This window comes from Oncorhynchus tshawytscha, linkage group LG15, assembly GCF_018296145.1.
Source record: "Oncorhynchus tshawytscha isolate Ot180627B linkage group LG15, Otsh_v2.0, whole genome shotgun sequence".
NCBI classification, from domain to species: domain Eukaryota; kingdom Metazoa; phylum Chordata; class Actinopteri; order Salmoniformes; family Salmonidae; genus Oncorhynchus; species Oncorhynchus tshawytscha.
The window spans coordinates 35,601,029-35,618,112 of NC_056443.1; the positions used below are offsets into that span (position 1 = coordinate 35,601,029).

The following is a 17,084-nucleotide window of genomic DNA, read 5'->3' on the forward strand; positions in this document are numbered from 1 at the left end:
CCACTGCACCTTCCTCTATATTCCACACACCAGAATTCTGTATTTTAGTCTATGATTGCCATGTGAGTGTACAAACAATCTGTGAAAATAAATTAATGACACAACTGTACCAAAAAAATACCAAAGTTTAAAAATAGTGCCTGCTTGGTTTTCACAGCTGTTTCACAAAGTGTTCATTGCCAGTTCTAAGGTATCCTTTGATGGTATATATATTTGTTCCACATTAGGACCTACAGCAGATACATATATATTCAACCACTAGGGTGTACTGATGAGCTATGGGAGATATAACAAAAATGAATCATAGTAGAGGCCGACTGAAATGATATTATTTCAGTGTAGATAAGGGAAGGGCAGGTTAAATTAAAAACATGACAGCCAGACAGGCCAGTGTATGAATCAAATGGATTTGCATGGAGTAGGAATTAGCTGACGTTGTGATCTGTAAGGTAAGTATAAACCTTAATGTGTCAAGAAGATTACACGTTTTCTTTGCTATTTCCTGAAACATAGCAACGTTTAAGACATGGACGTCACGTTGTAATGTTAATGAGGTACCCAAAAGTAGTTTGAAGTAATGTTTTCATTTTATTAGCTAAACAAAACTTGTTTAAACAGCGAAATTGTCACGGAAATCTGCCTTGTTTGTATAGCGATGATGAAAAGAACATAATTTTAGGCTGTAATGATCTCCAAAATTCTAATCATTAGGTCATCACACTGTTGATATAGCAACGGACGCTAATCCTTTATTGAATCCCATTGTGACGCGGAGGGGGACACTTTTTGGCCGGGGGATAGTATTTGGCATGACACCCACTTGAACTTATTTCTCATTTTGTTGCGTTACAAAGTGGGATTGAAATTGATTTAATTGTCATGTTTTGTTATTGGTCTACACAAAATACTACATACTGTCAAAGTGAAAATAAAATTTAACAAAATGTTACAAATGAATAAAAACGATGTAACTAAATTATAGTTGTTGCATAGGTATTCACCCCCCTTTGTTTAGGCTTAAATGATTTCAGACGGCAAATGTGGTTTAACAAATGATGTGGACTCACTCTCTGTGAAATAATAAGGTTTGAATGACTATCCCTTCCTCTGTCCACCATACAGTGGGGCAAAAAAGTATTTAGTCAGCCACCAATTGTGCAAGTTCTCCCACTTCAAATCAAATCAAATCAAATTTCATTTGTCACATACACATGGTTAGCAGATGTTAATGCGAGTGTAGCGAAATGCTTGTGCTTCTAGTTCCGACAATGCAGTAATAACCAACAAGTAATCTAACTAACAATTCCAAAACTACTGTCTTATACACAGTGTAAGGTGATAAAGAATATGTACATAAGGATATATGAATGAGTGATGGTACAGAGGAGCATAGGAAAGATACAGTAGATGGTATCGAGTACAGTATATACATATGAGATGAGTATGTCAACAAAGTGGCATAGTTAAAGTGGCTAGTGATACATGTATTACATAAGGATGCAGTTGATGATATAGAGTACAGTATATACGTATGCATATGAGATGAATAATGTAGGGTAAGTAACATTATATAAGGTAGCATTGTTTAAAGTGGCTAGTGATATATTTACATTTCCCATCAATTCCCATTATTAAAGTGGCTGGAGTTGAGTCAGTATCAGTGTCAGTGTGTTGGCAGCAGCCACTCAATGTTAGTGGTGGCTGTTTAACAGTCTGATGGCCTTGAGATAGAAGCTGTTTTTTTCAGTCTCTCGGTCCCAGCTTTGATGCACCTGTACTGACCTCGCCTTCTGGATGATAGCGGGGTGAACAGGCAGTGGCTCGGGTGGTTGATGTCCTTGATGATCTTTATGGCCTTCCTGTAACATCGGGTGGTGTAGGTGTCCTGGAGGGCAGGTAGTTTGCCCCCGGTGATGCGTTGTGCAGACCTCACTACCCTCTGGAGAGCCTTACGGTTGTGGGCGGAACAGTTGCCGTACCAGGCGGTGATACAGCCCGCCAGGATGCTCTCGATTGTGCATCTGTAGAAGTTTGTGAGTGCTTTTGGTGACAAGCCGAAATTCTTCAGCCTTCTGAGGTTGAAGAGGCGCTGCTGCGCCTTCTTCACGATGCTGTCTGTGTGAGTGGACCAATTCAGTTTGTCTGTGATGTGTATGCTTAAAACCTGCTACCCTCTCCACTACTGTTCCATCGAGGTGGATAGGGGGGTGTTCCCTCTGCTGTTTCCTGAAGTCCACAATCATCTCCTTAGTTTTGTTGACGTTGAGTGTGAGGTTATTTTCCTGACACCACACTCCGAGGGCCCTCACCTCCTCCCTGTAGGCCGTCTCGTCGTTGTTGGTAATCAAGCCTACCACTGTTGTGTCGTCCGCAAACTTGATGATTGAGTTGGAGGCGTGCGTGGCCACGCAGCCGTGGGTGAACAGGGAGTACAGGAGAGGGCTCAGAACGCACCCTTGTGGGGCCCCAGTGTTGAGGATCAGCGGGGTGGAGATGTTGTTGCCTACCCTCACCACCTGGGGGCGGCCCGTCAGGAAGTCCAGTACCCAGTTGCACAGGGCGGGGTCGAGACCCAGGGTCTCGAGCTTGATGACGAGGTTGGAGGGTACTATGGTGTTGAATGCCGAGCTGTAGTCGATGAACAGCATTCTCACATAGGTATTCCTCTTGTCCAGATGGGTTAGGGCAGTGTGCAGTGTGGTTGAGATTGCATCGTCTGTGGACCTATTTGGGCGGTAAGCAAATTGGAGTCGGTCTAGGGTGTCAGGTAGGGTGGAGGTGATATGGTCCTTGACTAGTCTCTCAAAGCACTTCATGATGACGGAAGTGAGTGCTACGGGGCGGTAGTCGTTTAGCTCAGTTACCTTAGCTTTCTTGGGAACAGGAACAATGGTGGCCCTCTTGAAGCATGTGGGAACAGCAGACTGGTATAGAGATTGATTGAATATGTCCGTAAACACACCGGCCAGCTGGTCTGCGCATGCTCTGAGGGCGCGGCTGGGGATGCCGTCTGGGTCTGCAGCCTTGCGAGGGTTAACACGTTTAAATGTCTTACTCACCTCGGCTGCAGTGAAGGAGAGTCCGCATGTTTTCGTTGCAGGCCGTGTCAGTGGCACTGTATTGTCCTCAAAGCGGGCAAAAAGTTATTTAGTCTGCCTGGGAGCAAGACATCCTGGTCCGTGACTGGGCTGGATTTCTTCTTGTAGTCCGTGATTGACTGTAGACCCTGCCACATGCCTCTTGTGTCTGAGCCGTTGAATTGAGATTCTACTTTGTCTCTGTACTGACGCTTAGCTTGTTTGATAGCCTTGCGGAGGAATAGCTGCACTGTTTGTATTCGGTCATGTTACCAGTCACCTTGCCCTGATTAAAAGCAGTGGTTCGCGCTTTCAGTTTCACGCGAATGCTGCCATCAATCCACGGTTTCTGGTTAGGGAATGTTTTAATCGTTGCTATGGGAACGACATCTTCAACGCACGTTCTAATGAACTCGCACACCGAATCAGCGTATTCGTCAATATTGTTATCTGACGCAATACGAAACATATCCCAGTCCACGTGATGGAAGCAGTCTTGGAGTGTGGAGTCAGCTTGGTCGGACCAGCGTTGGACAGACGTCAGCGTGGGAGCCTCTTGTTTTAGTTTCTGTCTGTAGGCAGGGATCAACAAAATGGAGTCGTGGTCAGCTTTTCCGAAAGGAGGGCGGGGCAGGGCCTTATATGCGTCGCGGAAGTTAGAGTAACAATGATCCAAGGTTTTTCCACTCCTGGTTGCGCAATCGATATGCTGATAAAATTTAGGGAGTCTTGTTTTCAGATTAGCCTTGTTAAAATCCCCAGCTACAATGAATGCAGCCTCCGGATAAATGGATACCAGTTTGCAAAGAGTCAAATAAAGTTAGTTCAGAGCCATCGATGTGTCTGCTTGGGGGGGGATATATACGGCTGTGATTATAATCGAAGAGAATTCCCTTGATAGATAATGCGGTCTACATTTGATTGTGAGGAATTCTAAATCAGGTGAACAGAAGGATTTGAGTTCCTGTATGTTTCTTTCGTCACACCATGTCTCGTTAGCCATAAGGCATACGCCCCCGCCCCTCTTCTTACCAGAAAGATGTTTGTTTCTGTCGGCGCGATGCGTGGAGAAACCCGCTGGCTGCACCGCCTCGGATAGCGTCTCTCCAGTGAGCCATGTTTCCGTGAAGCAAAGAACGTTACAGTCTCTGATGTCCCTCTGGAATGCTACCCTTGCTCGGATTTCATCAACCTTGTTGTCAAGAGACTGGACATTGGTGAGAAGAATGCTAGGGAGTGGTGCACGATGTGCCCGTCTCCGGAGTCTGACCAGAAGACCGCCTCGTTTCCCTCTTTTTCGGAGTCGTTTTTTTGGGTCGCCGCATAGGATCCATTCTGTTGTCCCGGTTGAAAGGCAGAACACAGGATCCGCGTCGCGAAAAACATATTCTTGGTTGTACTGATGGTGAGTTGACGCTGATCTTATATTCAGTAGTTCTTCTCGACTGTATGTAATGAAACCTAAGATGACCTGGGGTACTAATGTAAGAAATAACACGTAAAAAAACAAAACACTGCATAGTTTCCTAGGAACGCGAAGCGAGGCGGCCATCTCTGTCGGCGCCGGAAGTAAAAGATGAGAGAGGCCTGTAATTTTCATCATAGGTACACTTCAACTATGACAGACAAAATGAAAAAAGAAAATCCAGAAAATCACATTGTAGGATTTTTTATGAATTTATTTGCAAATTATGGTGGAAAAAAAGTATTTCTCTCATCTTTTTAAGTGGGAGAACTTGCACAATTGGTGGCTGACTAAATACTTCTTTGCCCCACTGTACATACAACATCTGGAAGGTCCTTCAGTAAAGTATTGAATTTTAAGCACATATTTAACTACAAAGACCAGGGAGCTTTTCGAAAGGGCAGTGATTGGTAGATGGGTAACAATAGACAATCTGACATTGAATATATCTTTAAGCATGGTTCATTTAAATGTATGCTATAGATGATGCATTAAACCACCCAGACACATCAAATATGCAGGACAGGAAGGAAACTGCAGATGTCACCACTTTAAAAATGTATTTAACCAGGTCGGTAAAGAACAATGTCTTATTGTCTTATTTACAATGATAGCCTACCCGGGATGACGCTGGACCAATTGTGCACCACCCTATGGGACTCCCAATCACAGCCAGATGTGATACAGACTGGATTCAAACCAGGAAGTGTAGTGATGCCTCTTGCCCTGAGATGCAGTGCCTTTGACCGCTGCGCCACTCTGTGATTTAAAAAAATATATATATTTCCCCTTTTATTTAACCAGGTTGGCCAGTTGAGAACAAGTTCTCATTTACAACTGCGACCTGGCCAAGACAAAGCAAAGCAGTGCGACAAAAACAACAACACAGAGTTACATATAAACAAATGTACAGTCAATAACACAAAGGAAAAATCTATCTACAGTGTGTGCAAATGTAGAAAAGTAGGGAGGTAAGGCAATAAATGGGCCATAAAGGTATTGTATTGATTCTGAGGTGTGAATACTTCTAATCAAGGTATATTAGTGGTTTCTTTTCCATTCATATTATTTTTTTTTTAAATATGAATTTTTCTTCCAATTTGACATTACATAGTATTTGGTGTAGAACTTAACAATCTAACTGAAAAGTTCTACAGGTGACATTTCAGCCGAAAATAAATGACTAGATAATGTTCTACCCGATCAGAATCATCTTAGTTACGATTTTATTTCCTAAATGGTGTTGCTAAATGCTATTGCATTTGGGGACTATATTTCACAATGAGGATTTCATGAAACTTTATTCAGACAAGTGTATTCTACAGCAGCAAACAGTATAGACATTAAAGGCCTACTTACAATGTGATAATGTAATTTTGGAGCCTACAATGGAAAAGTTATTATTCTAGGTTTGCGTCATATAACCTACTCCTTGCAAGTCATGTAGCCTACAGATTATAACTAAACCATAGGTGATGATGATCAAATCAAATGTATTTATATAGCCCTTCGTACATTAGCTTATATATAAGCTATATCATCTACTGCATCTTCATGTAATACATGTATCACTAGCCACTTTAAACTATGCCACTTTGTTTACATACCCTACATTACTCATCTCATATGTATATACTGTACTCGATACCATCTACTGCATCTTGCCTATGCCGTTCTGTACCATCACTCATTCATATATCTGTATGTTCATATTCTTTATCCCTTTACACTTGTGTGTATAAGGTAGTAGTTTTGGAATTGTTAGGTTAGATTACTCGTTGGTTATTACTGCATTGTCGGAACTAGAAGCACAAGCATTTCGCTACACTCGCATTATTATCTGCTAACCATGTGTATGTGACAAATACATTTGATTTGATTTGAATTTGCATACCGCCCAAACAGATCCACAGATGATGCAATCTCTATTGCACTCCACACTGCCCTTTCCCACCTGGACAAAAGGAACACCGATGTGAGAATGCTATTCCTTGACGACAGCTCAGCGTTCAACACCATAGTACCCTTAAAGCTCATCACTAAGCTAAGGAACCTGGGACTAAACACCTCCCTCTGCAACTGGATCCTGGACTTCCTGACGGGCCGCCCCCAGGTGGTGAGGGTAGGAAGCAACACATCTGCCACGCTGATCCTCAACACTGGAGCTCCACAGGGGTTCGTGCTCAGTCCCCTCCTGTACTCCCTGTTCACCCACGACTGCATGGCCAGGCACGACTCCAACACCATCATTAAGTTTGCTGACGACACAACAGTGTTAGGCCTGATAACCGACAACGACGAGACAGCCGATAGGGAGGAGGTCAGAGACCTGGCTGGGTGGTGCCAGAATAACAACCTATTCCTCAACGTAACCAAGACTAAAGAGATGATTGTGGACAACAGGAAAAGGAGCACCGAGCACGTCCCCATTCTCATCGACGGGGCAGTAGTGGAGCAGGTTGAGAGCTTTAAATTCATTGGCATCCACATCAACATCAAACTAGAATGGTCCAAACACATCAAGACAGTCGTGAAGAGGGCACGACAAAGCCTTATTCCCCCTCAGGAAACTAAAAAGATTTGGCATGGGTCCTGAGATCCTCAAAAGGTTCTACAGCTGCAACATCGAGAGCATCCTGACAGGTTGCATCACTGCCTGGTACGGCAATTGCCGGGCCTCCGACCGCAAGGCACTTCAGAGGGTAGTGCGTACGGCCCAGTACATCACTGGGGCAAAGCTGCCTGCCATCCAGGACCTCTACACCAGGCGGTGTCAGAGGAAGGCCCTAAAAATGTCAAAGACCCCAGCCACCCCAGTCATAGACTGTTCTCTCTACTACCGCATGGCAAGCAGTACCGGAGTGCCAAGTCTAGGAAAATAAGGCTTCTCAACAGTTTTTACCACCAAGCCATAAGACTCCTGAACAGGTAACCAAATGGTTACCCAGACTATTTGCATTGTGTCCCTCCCCCCAACCCCTCTTTTACGCTGCTGCTACTCTCTGTTTATCTTATATGCATAGTCACTTTAACTATACATTTATGTACATACTACCTCAATTGGCCCGACCAACCAGTGCTCCCACTCATTGGCTAACCGGGATATCTGCATTGTGTCCCGCCACCCACCAACCCCTCTTTATGCTACTGCTACTCTCTGTTCATCATATATGCATAGTCACTTTAACCATACCCACATGTACATACTACCACAATAAGCCTGACTAACCGGTGTCTGTATATAGCCTTGCTACTCTTATTTTCACATTTCTTTTTACTGTTGTTTTATTTCTAACTTACCTACACACACATACTTTTTTTTTTCTCCGCACTATTGGTTAGAGCCTGTAAGTAAGCATTTCACCTGTTGTATTCGGCGCACGTGTCACGCCCTGGTCTTAGTATTTTGTGTTTTCTTTATTTATTTGGTCAGGCCAGGGTGTGACATGGGTTTATTTTGTGTTGTGTTTATGTATGGGGGTTTTTCGTAGGTTTTGGGATTGTGGCTTAGTGGGGTGTTCTAGCAAAGTCTATGGTTGCCTGAGGCGGTTCTCAATCAGAGGCAGGTGATTCTCGTTGTCTCTGATTGGGAACCATATTTAGGCAGCCATATTCTTTGAGTGTTTCGTGGGTGATTGTTCCTGTCTCAGTGTTTTGTATTCACCAGATAGGCTGTATAAGTTTTCACATTCCGTTTGTTGTTTTGTATTGTTTGTGTTCATCTTCATTAAAGATGTATATTATTAACCACGCTGCATTTTGGTCCGACTCTCCTTCGACGGAAGAAAACCGTAACAGCACGTGACAAATAAACTTTGATTTGATTTGATGTTCTCCACTGTCACTATTCATATCCATGGTAACCAAGACGACAAACTTTTGAAAAAACATTATTATCATGTCATTTGCTTGTCATTGTGGTAATGACACAATACTTAGAGATGACTATTTTGTGTAAAAAAAGTAACAAATGGCTTATGTACATCTAATATGTATTTGACCCTTTTTTTTAAACAGTTACATTAAATATTTTCTAATTATCAAGACTTTTGTAATTAAACAAAAATATATATATTTCACATTTATTTAACCAGGTAGGCTAGTTGAGAACAAGTTCTCATTTACAGCTGCGACCTGGCCAAGAATAAAGCAAAGCAGTTTTGACACATACAACACAGAGTTGCACATGGAATAAACAAACATACAGTCAATAATACCGGTAGAAAAAGTATATGTACAGTGTGTGCAAATAAGCTAAGATGAGGGAGGTAAGGAAATATGCCATGTGTAACGGCTCTCGTTTGAAGGAGTGGACCAAAGCGCAGCATGGAAAGTGTTCATTATTTTTATTATCAAAAAAACACTCAAACAAAATAACAAAGTGTAAAACGAACAGTTCAGGTACAGACACAAAACAGAAAACAACAACCCACAAAACTAAAAGGGAAAATGACAACTTATATATGATCCCCAATCAGAGACAACGATAGACAGCTGCCTCTGATTGGGAACCACACTAACATAGAAATAAGGAAACTAGAATGCCCACCCTAGTCACATCCTGACCTAACCAAAATAGAGAATAAAAACCTCTCTATGGCCAGGGCGTGACACCATGGTGGCCAACTAATAACAATATACCAATTAAACACTGGAGTGATTGATGTGCAGAAGATGAATGTGCAAGTAGAGATACTGGGGTGCAAATGAGCAAGATTAATAAATAAATACAGTATGGGGATGAGGTAGTTAGATGGGCTATTTACAGATGGGCTATGTACAGGTGCAGTGATCTGTGAGCTACTCTGATACATAGCAATACATAGCAGAATGTGTGAGACAGGAGAAAAACAGTCCAAAACAGTGAAATCCAGACATGAAATGCTTTAGAAAATCAAATAAAACAACATATTGAATGCAGATGGATGTGGAAAAAACACATATAAATAAAATGTGTCTATACTGTATACTGTATATAGTTCTATGTATATATACACTGCGTTACAACTAACCCCAAGCATAGGACACTTTACTAATTAGTCTTGTGAGAAAATACAATTATTATTTTAATCTTACTGATAAAAATAATATACTGTATGTCTATAATGTTCCAGAGGTCAGTAATACAAAAATAAAAACAAATATACACATATTAGACATGTAGAGACACTAACATTGGCACATTGAATAACAGCTGTCTAAGTGATTTCTAATTTGAATAATTTAGCCTGTTACAGTTGTACCGGGTCTCCCCTATTCCCAATGCACTCAAATCACCCCCATTTACATATCATTATTTAGTAGAATTGGTATGAATATAACTTTCAGAAAATGTATCATTGCTTTAGGCTAGACAAAATATCAAATCCTGATTCTATTTTCCAATCAGATCTTTTTAGATGCAAACGCGATCCGACTGGGGAGCTTTCTTCCACTTGGTGTCTACTCCCCATCCTCAGACGCAGCTTCTCAGAAACAGACTGTGTACGAGCTGTGCATCTGCCCCAACGGCAAGCTGTACCTCTCCCCCGCCGGCAGCAGATCCAGCTGCTATTCCACAAGCAACGTGTGTCTCTGGAACTGATATAAAGAACACTCTTCCACCACCTGTGATGTTCACTGCTGCTCCAACATCAATAATAGCAAAACAAGGACAGTGGAGACGCCTTGGTCCCGTCCAGAACACTAGCACCTAGAGATGGGGAGGGAGAGAGAGAGACGGGGGGAGAGAGAGAGACGGGGGGGAGAGAGAGAGACGGGGGAGAGAGAGAGACGGGGGGAGAGAGAGACGGGGGAGAGAGAGAGAGACGGGGGAGAGAGAGAGACGGGGGAGAGAGAGAGACGGGGGTGCTCTAACTTGATGTAGACCTGTCAAGTATAAGCAATATAGTTAACATTTCACCCAGTCTATCAGAGGGCAAGTTGGACCTACTACCATGGTACTAATGGTTCACGTGCTGTTGGAGTTTTCAGAAGTTTGGCGTTCCGACTGGGAAGTTTCACTTGAGCTAAAAATGTTTTTACCCGAGGTGCCGAGTTCACGTCTGACCTTTCACCGCTGCCCTTTTCACCTTTTCAACCAAAAGATGACAACAAATCGTTTTTTTCTAAACATTTGCAAATGTATCAATGTGAATAACGCAACTAGTTAGACCATATTTTAAATGTTAAGCAAGCTAGCTAACTTTATTGCTAGCAACGTTTAGCTAAAATCTTATTGTTTGTAGATTGTTCCAGACTTCAAAAGCATTTGAACACAATCGTGTCGAATATAGGACCACAAGCACATGATGCCCTATCCAATACTTTCAGATATACATGAGTGAAGGGGCTAGGGGTTAGAGTGAAGGCGCTATGGGTTGTTACTGGACTGGGCCCATGTTTCAGAACAGCTGAGCCCAGAGGGCGGCGCTTTGTTCTTGTATTGTATTTTTTTTCTATACTGGATTCAATGACAGTGATATGACAAACTAATCACGATATATATATATATATATATATACAGTACACTGTAAAGGAAAGAAGAGAACTGGGGGAGAGATGACACACAGGCACCTTTGCTATGGAAAACACGTGATTGAAAATATGATTGAGCCTGTCAATATCCTTGTGTCTCCGAAGAAGATGATCTCCGAGATGAAGTTTGAAAAAGGCAGTTTGTATCACGCTAATTAAAGCGCAAATTTTGCCATTTATATTTTAGAAGTCTAGAATTTTCTAAGTTTGTTTTTCATAAATGCTTGATGGGAATTTCTGTATTTTCCATTGTCTTAAAAGTGTAATAATTTCAAATGTTACGTTTTCTATGTTCTATGTACTGTACTTTAAACTAAAACATGTTTGATAAAGATTTGTAATGGTACTGGTAAATACAAAAACATTTAGTTTGACACTTTACTTGATTTCCATAAAGATCTAAATAACATGATGCTCAATAAGAAAGCTAAATGGTTTAGAGAAGAATATGGGTTAATCATTTTCATATAAGGATGGTTTCCCTGACACAGATGAAGCCTGGAGAATCTCCTTTTCAGTGGCGTAAAGTACTTGAGTAAAAATACTTTAGAGTACTACTTAATTTTTTTTTAAATTGGGGGGGGTATCTGTACTTTACTTTACTATTTAGATTTTGGACAACTTTTACTTTTACTTCAAAATGATGTACTTAAAAAAAAAATCTTGACACCCAAAAGTACTCGTTACATTTTGAATGCCTAGCAGGACAGGAAAATTGTCCAATTCACGCACTCATCAAGATAACAACCCTTGCGGACTCACTAAAAAAATGCTTAGTTTCTTTTATTTCTGAGTGTTGGAGTGTGCCCCTGGCAATCCGTAAATTCAAAAAACAATAACATTGCGCCATCTGGTTTTCTTAATATAAGGAATTTGAAACAATGTATACATTCACTTCTGATACTTAAGTATATTTAATACTACATACTTTTAGACTATTACTCAAGTACAATTTTACTGGGTGACTTTTACCTGAGTCATGTTTTATTAAGGTATCTTAATAACTAATTAATCACCACAGCTCTTTTTAACATGCTTTTTAGTCCATGACTGCCCTTAATCTGTGTCTAGGAAACCGTCACATAGATCTTATCCAACAGTATCATCTAGTAGTCATGTTCCCTCCCTCACCCTTATCGATTCCTCCATTTATTAAGCTTTTTTCAGCCAAATAATACCCATCAGATATACGTGGCCCTGTGGCCAGATTATCCTGTACGGAGATGCATCTGAAAGAGTCTAACTCCCACAACCCTTCACTTACTTCCCGTAACCCCAGGGCACTGTTACCCCTCCAGTAGAGACAAGCTATGATGCTAAGGTCCATGTTTTTTTAAGACCTTTTAAGCCATTTTGCGCTGCTTGCACTGGGCTGAGGTGCTGGCGGATGTGCCTTTGCTTATCTCCTCCTGTATAGGTATAAGACATACTGTAGCATAAAAGCAAACTGGATAGCAGAGGATGGTTTTGATCCCTAAATCACTTGGTTAACTGCCCTGCACACTTCCACTTCATCCCTCCACTTTCAGGTACCCCAATACAATACTTGAACTCACAATAAATGGATTAGGCGGTCAGTGTCTTAAGTCACTGTGGAAATGTGTGATCAGCATGACCTATACGAACTGATAGAAGCAGTTGTAAAAAAATAGCATTTCGGAGGGCACAGAGACATGCCCTTGAAAATTCTCATTTTTTATCCATGTTAACTCTTCATTTCTAAAAATTGGATCTGAAAGCTTCAATCCATCAAACTCTGTGTTATGTGCAGATCTCTCTTCCTCCATAGGAATTTGCATTCATCCACCCCAGATTTCTAAAAATTGGATCTGAAAGCTTCAATCCATCAAACTCTGTGTTATGTGCAGATCTCTCTTCCTCCATAGGAATTTGCATTCATCCACCCCAGATGGTGGGACTCGAACCCACAATCCCTGGCTTAGAAGGCCAGTGCCTTATCCATTAGGCCACTGGGGTCACTTGTTGAAAACAAGCTGGATAGCAGAGAGTGGTTTCGACCGATCGTACACGTGGTTAAAGTAGACATCACGCTTCCGCTTCGCTTCTGTAATCAGCATGACCTGTACAAACTGACAGAAGCAGTCAAAAAATAATCACGGAGGGCACTGAGACATGCCCATGAAATTATGGTTTAATATTTCTGTATGCACTTCATTGCTAAAAGCAAACTGAATAGCAGAGGATGGTTTCGATCCATAAATCACTGGGTTAACTGCAAGGCACACTTCCACTACATCACTCCACTTTCAGGTACCCCAAAACCATACTTGAATTCACAATACAAGGATTAGGAGATCAGTGTCTTAAGCCACTGTGTCTCTCTGTGATCAGCATGACCTGTATGGATTGATAGAAGCAGTAATAAAAAAAGAATCACGAAGGGCACAGAGACATGCACATGAAATTATGGTTTAATATTTCTGTATGCACTTCATTGCTAAAAGCAAAGTGATTAGCAGAGGATGGTTTTGATCCATAAATCACTGGGTTAACTGACAGGCACACTTCCACTACATCACTCCACTTTCAGGTACCCCACAACCATACTTGAATTCACAATACATAGATTAGGATATCAGTGTCTTAAGCCACTGTGTCTCTCTGTGATCAGCATGACCTATATGGATTGATAGAAGCAGTAATAAAAAAAGATTCACGGAGGGCACAGAGACATGCACATGAAATTTTCCAATTTAAAAAAAAATCCCTGTTTACCCTTCATTTCTAAAAGTAGAATTGGATAGCTTCGATCCATCAACCTCTGTGTTATGTGCCCAGCTCTTCTCTTCTGTTTGCACTTCTTGCTAAAAGCAAACTGGATAGCAGAGGATGGTTTCGATCCCTAAATCACTTGGTTAACTGCCCTGCACACTTCCACTTCATCCCTCCACTTTCAGGTACCCCAATACAATACTTGAACTCACAATAAATGGATTAGGCGGTCAGTGTCTTAAGTCACTGTGGAAATGTGTGATCAGCATGACCTATACGAACTGATAGAAGCAGTTGTAAAAAAATAGCATTTCGGAGGGCACAGAGACATGCCCATGAAAATTCTCCTTTTTTATCCCTGTTAAATCTTCATTTCTAAAAATTGGATCTGAAAGCTTCATTCCATCAAACTCTGTGTTATGTGCAGATCCCTCTTCCTCCATAGGAATTTGCATTCATCCACCCCAGATGGGACTCGAACCCACAATCCCTGGCTTAGAAGGCCAGTGCCTTATCCATTAGGCCACTGGAGTCACTTGTTTAAAACAAGCTGGATAGCAGAGAGTGGTTTCGACCGATCGTACACGTGGTTAAAGTAGACATCACGCTTCCGCTTCGCTTCTGTAATCAGCATGACCTGTACAAACTGACAGAAGCAGTCAAAAAATAATCACGGAGGGCACTGAGACATGCCCATGAAATTATGGTTTAATATTTCTGTATGCACTTCATTGCTAAAAGCAAACTGAATAGCAGAGGATGGTTTCGATCCATAAATCACTGGGTTAACTGCAAGGCACACTTCCACTACATCACTCCACTTTCAGGTACCCCAAAACCATACTTGAATTCACAATACATAGATTAGGAGATCAGTGTCTTAAGCCACTGTGTCTCTCTGTGATCAGCATGACCTATATGGATTGATAGAAGCAGTAATAAAAAAAGATTCACGGAGGGCACAGAGACATGCACATGAAATTTTCCAATTTAAAAAAAAATCCCTGTTTACCCTTCATTTCTAAAAGTAGAATTGGATAGCTTCGATCCATCAACCTCTGTGTTATGTGCCCAGCTCTTCTCTTCTGTTTGCACTTCTTGCTAAAAGCAAACTGGATAGCAGAGGATGGTTTCGATCCCTAAATCACTTGGTTAACTGCCCTGCACACTTCCACTTCATCCCTCCACTTTCAGGTACCCCAATACAATACTTGAACTCACAATAAATGGATTAGGCGGTCAGTGTCTTAAGTCACTGTGGAAATGTGTGATCAGCATGACCTATACGAACTGATAGAAGCAGTTGTAAAAAAATAGCATTTCGGAGGGCACAGAGACATGCCCATGAAAATTCTCCTTTTTTATCCCTGTTAAATCTTCATTTCTAAAAATTGGATCTGATTTCTGTGTTAAAGATCTCTTTTCCTCCATAGGATTTGCTTCAAAATTCCATCTGAAAGCTCAATCATCAAACTCTGTGTTATGTGCAGATCTCTCTTCCTCCATAGGAATTTGCATTCATCCACCCCAGATGGGACTCAAACCCACAATCCCTGGCTTAGAAGGCCAGTGCCTTATCCATTAGGCCACTGGGGTCACTTGTTGAAAACAAGCTGGATAGCAGAGAGTGGTTTCGACCGATCGTACACGTGGTTAAAGTAGACATCACGCTTCCGCTTCGCTTCTGTAATCAGCATGACCTGTACAAACTGACAGAAGCAGTCAAAAAATAATCACGGAGGGCACTGAGACATGCCCATGAAATTATGGTTTAATATTTCTGTATGCACTTCATTGCTAAAAGCAAACTGAATAGCAGAGGATGGTTTCGATCCATAAATCACTGGGTTAACTGCAAGGCACACTTCCACTACATCACTCCACTTTCAGGTACCCCAAAACCATACTTGAATTCACAATACAAGGATTAGGAGATTGTCTTAAGCCACTGTGTCTCTCTGTGATCAGCATGACCTGTATGGATTGAAAGAAGCAGTAAAAAAAAATAATCACGGAGGGCACTGCAGACATGCCCATGAAATTATGGTTTAATATTTCTGAGCACTTCATTGCTAAAAGCAAACTGAATAGCAGAGGATGGTTTCGATCCATAAATCACTGGGTTAACTGCAAGGCACACTTCCACTACATCACTCCACTTTCAGGTACCCCACAACCATACTTGAATTCACAATACATAGATTAGGATATCAGTGTCTTAAGCCACTGTGTCTCTCTGTGATCAGCATGACCTATATGGATTGATAGAAGCAGTAATAAAAAAAATTCACGGAGGGCACAGAGACATGCACATGAAATTTTCCAATTTAAAAAAAAATCCCTGTTTACCCTTCATTTCTAAAAGTAGAATTGGATAGCTTCGATCCATCAACCTCTGTGTTATGTGCCCAGCTCTTCTCTTCTGTTTGCACTTCTTGCTAAAAGCAAACTGGATAGCAGAGGATGGTTTCGATCCCTAAATCACTTGGTTAACTGCCCTGCACACTTCCACTTCATCCCTCCACTTTCAGGTACCCCAATACAATACTTGAACTCACAATAAATGGATTAGGCGGTCAGTGTCTTAAGTCACTGTGGAAATGTGTGATCAGCATGACCTATACGAACTGATAGAAGCAGTTGTAAAAAAATAGCATTTCGGAGGGCACAGAGACATGCCCATGAAAATTCTCCTTTTTTATCCCTGTTAAATCTTCATTTCTAAAAATTGGATCTGAAAGCTTCAATCCATCAAACTCTGTGTTATGTGCAGATCTCTCTTCCTCCATAGGAATTTGCATTCATCCACCCCAGATGGGACTCAAACCCACAATCCCTGGCTTAGAAGGCCAGTGCCTTATCCATTAGGCCACTGGGGTCACTTGTTGAAAACAAGCTGGATAGCAGAGAGTGGTTTCGACCGATCGTACACGTGGTTAAAGTAGACATCACGCTTCCGCTTCGCTTCTGTAATCAGCATGACCTGTACAAACTGACAGAAGCAGTCAAAAAATAATCACGGAGGGCACTGAGACATGCCCATGAAATTATGGTTTAATATTTCTGTATGCACTTCATTGCTAAAAGCAAACTGAATAGCAGAGGATGGTTTCGATCCATAAATCACTGGTTAACTGCAAGGCACACTTCCACTACATCACTCCACTTTCAGGTACCCCAAAACCATACTTGACACAATACAAGGATTAGGAGATCAGTGTCTTAAGCCACTGTGTCTCTCTGTGATCAGCATGACCTGTATGGATTGACAGAAGCAGTAAAAAAAAAATCAC

At 41.6% G+C, this 17,084-nt stretch overlaps 1 protein-coding gene and 4 non-coding genes across 5 annotated transcripts in view; 1 reads left to right on the top strand and 4 right to left on the bottom strand.

Moving 5' to 3' along the window:
• Window positions 1-10,240, top strand: part of LOC112214912 (zeta-sarcoglycan) — a 34,869-nt gene extending 24,629 nt beyond the window's left edge. The window contains exon 7 of the mRNA XM_024373947.2: window positions 9,932-10,240. Coding sequence (XP_024229715.2) covers window positions 9,932-10,126 — 195 coding nt within the window. The 3' untranslated portion in view covers window positions 10,127-10,240. The remainder of the gene's footprint in view (window positions 1-9,931) is intronic.
• Window positions 10,241-12,959: 2,719 nt separating this feature from the next.
• Window positions 12,960-13,035, bottom strand: trnar-ucu. Its single transcript has one exon. It is a non-coding gene; the product is annotated as a tRNA-Arg (tRNA).
• A 1,216-nt stretch (window positions 13,036-14,251) lies between these two features.
• trnar-ucu lies at window positions 14,252-14,324 on the bottom strand. Its single transcript has one exon. It is a non-coding gene; the product is annotated as a tRNA-Arg (tRNA).
• Window positions 14,325-15,314: 990 nt separating this feature from the next.
• On the bottom strand, window positions 15,315-15,387 carry trnar-ucu. Its single transcript has one exon. It is a non-coding gene; the product is annotated as a tRNA-Arg (tRNA).
• Window positions 15,388-16,597: 1,210 nt separating this feature from the next.
• trnar-ucu lies at window positions 16,598-16,670 on the bottom strand. Its single transcript has one exon. It is a non-coding gene; the product is annotated as a tRNA-Arg (tRNA).
• Between the last annotated feature and the right edge of the window lie 414 nt (window positions 16,671-17,084).